General features: G+C 36.3%; 1 protein-coding gene across 3 annotated transcripts in view; it reads right to left on the bottom strand.

The window, feature by feature from the left end:
* Positions 1–470: 470 nt before the first annotated feature.
* Positions 471–6000, bottom strand: part of LOC147390814 (Transducin/WD40 repeat-like superfamily protein) — a 44230-nt gene continuing 38700 nt past the window's right edge. For 2 of the 3 annotated variants that reach the window (XM_086457638.1, XM_086457640.1), the window contains 3 exons: positions 2873–2919; positions 1929–2633; positions 472–1411 (listed from right to left, as the gene is read on the bottom strand). In XM_086457638.1, the coding sequence (XP_086313764.1) occupies positions 1033–1411; positions 1929–2633; positions 2873–2919 (1131 nt within the window). In that variant the 3' untranslated portion in view covers positions 472–1032. Of the gene's footprint in view, positions 1412–1928; positions 2634–2872; positions 2920–6000 lie in introns of all 3 variants that reach the window. The other variant, XM_086457639.1, reaches the window with a different exon arrangement.

The raw sequence follows: 6000 nt of genomic DNA, 5'->3' as shown, positions 1-6000 counted from the left end.
AAGGATACCTCTTATATAAACCGAAATGGAGAGGGGTTTCTTATTTTCCAAATACCCTGATTGTGTAAGAGAAATAGAGAGAAGAAAAGAGAACATAAAGCTACTTTCTCTCCACCCTGTTTCGATAGATAAGAGAGAAAAGAAGCGAATAATATAATAAGAAGTAATTTGTTCCATTTTCTCATTCTCTCCAAATCTCTACAATTTTCTTTCCTACTTTCTCTTCTCTCATCACTTAACTTCTCAAACATGAGAAATGGAGAGAAAACTAGTTCCTTTCTCTTCGCTCCATTTCTCTCAATCCAAACAGAGTGTAAGTGGTTCATTGTTTTTACGAACCAAACCACGAACCAGCTTATTTTGTATTGTTTGTGGCTCGGAATGGTAGGAACGAATAATGTAACACTGGCAGTAACCAAAGATCGATAAACTTTTATAATTAATAAAATTGGCTCAATGAACTTTGAAGATCTGATCATCTCTCAAATTGTCTCATACCTTCCCTTAATCCTTTATATATATAATACAATCCATTGGAATAATCTCAAATGAAGATAAAAATTCACTAACAATTATGCATGTGTAATCCTTTTGTAACCATAGTTAAAGCTTAAGGGTGCTTTTAATACATTTTCTTCTACTTCAATCCACATCACTTTTGAATTTTGATCTCCATCACCTTAGCTGGTTAAGAGACTAAAGAACATCTCATGAGGGCCTAAACCCTAATGCAATTTCGAGGTAGTGGGCTCAAGTCCAGATCACCCAAAAAAGACAACTTTGTCATGAGTAATTATGCCGATTAACCCAACTCTGCATATTTTTGTGATCTAATAAAACCAGGTCTCAGATGCAACATTTCACTCAGATGCAGTATAAAATTCATGTCAACTCACCAGCTCTCCAGCCCCGCATCAATAATATACAAGAAGATATGAACAATTAAATTGATGAGGCAAATGGATTGGATAAATATGATCATTTTTATTTAATATAAAAATGAATATAAAAAAAGAAGGTTTAGTACATAATTTATACTGGTGTTGGAGAGAGTAGAAACTCTGGTTGCAATCTTTGTAGTAGTATCCCACAAAAGGGACACAATGGTCTTGAGGATTCTTGTAGAGAAGACTCAGTTAAAGACTTGAGTTCTAAAGAAGAATTGGACATTGTAAACAGTCTCTGAGGTGTCAGTTTAGAAGCCCACCTCTTGCAGCAGACACAATACCAAAGAGGAGTGATAGGGCATACCTGCATAGTAACGGCACAGCGTGCTAGCTTATGGCTTTGGCCAACCCTATTGTTGAACGTTACACCATGGCAGAAAGCAACTTCAGGAGATTCAAATGGAACCGAAGCAGAACAAAATCTACATTGCTCTTCCGCAACATATTCACATATTGAGTGGAGCCTGTTGTTTATGGAAAGAGGATTAGTAATTTGAAAGATAAAAACTAGAGTTTGCTTTCCACTTTTAACAAATATTAAAACACACCATTTAAACATTACGAAGGTTTGGCTCAAATTATTATCTCAACATTACAAAACATTATAACACTTGTACTTCAAACAATTTCAATAGTTGTTTACAATTAGATTAGGCTCATAAAATCTTAAACCCAAAAAATAGAAATGTAGCAAAAAACACACACAACACACAAAACAAAACAAAATGAGAACATTTATTATTCTCAACCATTTACTTATTTTCTTTATTTTTAATTGCGGTGTAATAAGTAAAATTTGGGTGCCAATAGTAGCTCTTATTTTCAATGTCTTGAACCACTATACTCCATCCAAACGATCTGGTTTCTAAGACTGGGAAAAAGGGTAACATTCCAGTGTTCTGACTTAGAAGAGGGTCAATAATGTGAATCATGAACAACATCGAGTCAAAGAAATAAATGTAAGATTGTGGCAAGAAGTACCTCATGCCAAGCTTTTTAACTTCTGAGTCGAGGAGTTTAAGTTGATCCGGTACACGTTCATGGTTGATTGCAACCCACTGTTCCATCTGTGCAACTCCAACTGGCAACCAAGTTCTACTTGAAGTATTTGTTGCAGAACAAGATACTTCACTCAAAACAGCTGCAAAACTAATAGCAACAAGCCTCACTCGCAGTTCTCTTGCACTACTAACAAGTAGCTCAATCCATAGATTCAGTTGTTTATCTTCAACACCATCAACTGTTCCCACTTTAAGCTGTTCAATGTCAAGTATATCAGGCTTTACGTCAGGTAGTACTAAACGCCTACAGATAATGTTGATAAGGTGCATCCGACGGGTATGAATCTCAGATAGAAAACGAGAGGCATGGAACAAGATATTTTCGGTGGAAAAGTCTATATTGCGGCCAACAAACCAACTCGAGATCCATTTGTCCAGTATACGTTCTACGAAGTTTGGTATAGAATGCTTGAAAGCTGACAATGCTGCTATGACATCCCAAATAACCAACGGCTTATTTATATGGTCATACTGCCTTAGAGACCACAAAATGTTAGACTCCCAACACACCAATTCTGTCTCGGAGAAACCATGAGAAGTGTCTTTATTGAATTCTAGGTGTCTGACAGATGATTCTAGTTGCTGTCCGCCAATCCAAAAGAACTCAACAGCTGCCTTTTGAGCCCTGAATGTGTTGCATGGATGCAACCACAGTTAAGAAAAATCTAAATGGAAGACTTTCAAATCTTAAATGTGATACACACAAGAAAAATCTAAATGGATTTTGAAAGTGATTCAAACCTGAGAAAATCATGGAAGAATATTATGATGCAACCATAGAAAATAAGACTAAGAAAAAAGCTTCACTAAAGCCACTCAATGATGCAAAATTGGAAAAATTATGTTCTTGCAGGAAAAACTCACCTTGCCTGATACATTGGATTCAGAAGATCAGCATCAAAGCTACGAGTCTGGAAGATAAAATACATATTCGTTAGTTACTGGAATAATGTCTTACAGCGCACTAGTCCACAGAAACTTGTAACAGTACAAGTCCACAGCGAGAGAAGGTAATGGGCATGCTCTCTTAGCATATTCTATGAAAAGAAAAAGAAGAATTTGGTTATCAAGAGAGAGAGAGAGAAGAATTGCTCCAAAATGTTTTGTCGAATTGATATGAAGGAAAGAAATTCAAACTTTTGTATTGAGCTATAAAGATGAAAATATAATGGGCACAAACAGTCATAATACCATGTGATCTGTAGGAGTAGAACTTGACTTTTTCACTATGAACTGTGGTATATATAAAAAACTAGAAAATAAATTAAATTACACATATGCCCTTATGACACATAAAATACCAATATATCTAACATTCCTTAAGCTAGAGAATATATATCATATAATCCCATCTTGTTACACAAAAAAGTAATCCTATCACTTCCCAAAAATTTAGTAAAGAGATCAGCAAGTTGATCTTCAGACTTGACATACGTTGTGCCAATTTCACCACTCAGAAGTTGCTCACGAACAAAGTGACAACCCACTTTGATATGCTTCGTGCGCTCGTGAAAGACAGAATTAGAAGCTATATGCATGACTGCCTAGTTATCACATAAAAGACTCATAAGAGTCTCTACTGTGAAACCAATCTCCTGGAGAAAATGTATCAACCAAATAAATTCACAACAAGTATGAGGCATGGTTCTATATTCAACTTTTGCACTTGACCTGGCCACTACTGTTTGCTTCTTGCTTTTCTATAATACAAGATTATCTCCTATGAAGGTACAATAACCTGTGGTAGACCTCTTGTCTGAGGGAGAACCAGCTTAATCTGCGTCTATATATCCCTCAATCCAAGTATGACCATTAGGCTTGTATAACAAACCACGTCCTAAAGATACCTTTAGGTACCTCATAATACGTTGAACAACTACCTAGTGTGGCATCTTAGGTGCTTCCATAAACTGACTCACAATGCTAGCATGTGAGATGTTTGGTCTTGTGATGGTGAGGTAATTCAACTCTCCAACTAACCTCCTGTATCTGTTAGGATCATCAAACACCTCCCTGTTCAACAATAAGTTTTAACTTCTAGTCCATAGGGGTACTCACTGGTTGGGACCCAAGTAATCGTGTCACTTCTAATAAATCTAGTACATACTTCCTCTGAGAGAGACTAATACCACGACTTAAACGACCTACCTTAATACCAAGAAAATACCTCAATTTTTCCAAGTCCTTGGTATGAAATTGTTGTTGAAGAATTGTTGTTGAAGATAAGACTTCAACCTATGTATCCCATCAACAACACTACTAGTCAAAACAATGTCATCAACATAAATTATTAAGAACACATACCCTTTTTCAATTTTCTGTTGAAAAACTGAACAAAATGTCTGACACCGCATCATCCCAAATGAAAGAACCACATCACTGAACTTACCAAACCATGTCCGTGGAGATCGTTTTAAACCATAAAGTGTTTTCGAAACTTACACACTTTCCCAATCTCCCCTTGAGCAACGAATCCAGGTGGTTGCTCCATACACACTTCCTCATGTAAATCACCATGTAGGAAGGCATTTTAACATCTAACTGATACAAAGGCCAATCAAACATAGCATCTAATACAATCAACACTCGAACCGAAGTAATTTTCGCAACTAAAGAGAGAGTCTCAACATAGTCAACTCCGTAAGTCTGTGTGTATCCCTTACACACTAATCGAGCTTTCAATTTATCAATTGTGCCATTATGATGAAATTTAACAACGTAGACCCACCTAAAACTAACAACATGCTTCCCAAGAGGAAGAGAAACTAGAAACCAAATATCATTATGATGTAAAGCATTCTTTTTATTAACCATAGCTGTCCTCCATCCCGGGTGAGATAAGGCATTTCGGAGATTCTTAGGAATAGAAACATAAGAGACAGTGGAGATAAAAGAAGACATTGAAGAAAACAACGAAGCATAAGAAACAAAATTAGAGATAGGATGTCTAGTAACACAAGAACGGGTACCTTTGCGAATAGTGATAGGTAATTCACTAGAAGATGAAGCAACATCCATTACCTGAACGGAAGGAGGTACTGGTACAGGAGGTTGAGATGGATCTCCAGATGACAAAAAAGTTGGTGTTGGCAGTGCAATAGTGGTCCTCCTATGATAAACTAGAAGTTGTGAAGAAGAGTTGGGTTCAGAAATAGGTAAAGGAATACTCTCTAATGTAGCATCAACAGATGAACCAGTAGAGAAGTATGGTGTAGACTCGAAAAATGTAACACAACACAAAGTATTTGCGAAATGTGGACTATAGCACCAGCAACCCTTTTGGGTACGAGAGTACCCAGGAAACACATTCCAAACTTTTGGGATCTGACTTGTCATGACCAGGACCCAAATAATGAACAAAACAGACACTCAAAAACACGAGGAAGATGAAAAATAGGATGATCAGGAAATAAGATTTGATGTGGAGAAGTACCATCAAGGACAACAGTAGGCATACGATTGATGAGATGACAAGCAGTAAGCACAACCTCACTCTAATAATATTTGGGAACCTTCATCTGAAGCATTAAGGCACAAGCAACTTTAAGAAGATGGTGGTTTTTAGGTTCAACTACCCCATTTTGTTGAGGAGTATAAACACAAGATGATTGATGAATAATACCGTGAGAGATGGCAGTTTTTAGGTTCAACTACCCCATTTTGTTGAGGAGTATAAACACAAGATGATTGATGAATAATACCGTGAGAGATGGCAGTTTTTAGGTTCAACTACCCCATTTTGTTGAGGAGTATAAACACAAGATGATTGATGAATAATATCGTGAGACTACAAATAAGTAGTATAACGACCAAAAAAAATTCTTTTGCATTATCAGAATGTAAAATGCATAAAAAAATACCAAATTGGGTTCAAATTTCCATATGAAACTGTTGAAATATATTAAACAACTCAGAACAATCCTACATTAAAAATCACCGAGTCATCCTTGAATGGTCACCCACAAAAATAACAAAATATTTAAAATTTAAAT

This window comes from Akebia trifoliata, chromosome 11, assembly GCF_017979445.1.
Source record: "Akebia trifoliata isolate Shusen 1 chromosome 11, ASM1797944v1, whole genome shotgun sequence".
NCBI classification, from domain to species: Eukaryota; Viridiplantae; Streptophyta; class Magnoliopsida; order Ranunculales; family Lardizabalaceae; genus Akebia; species Akebia trifoliata.
The sequence above is the reverse complement of the archived record's forward strand: the minus strand, read 5'-3'. Positions and strand labels throughout refer to the sequence as shown.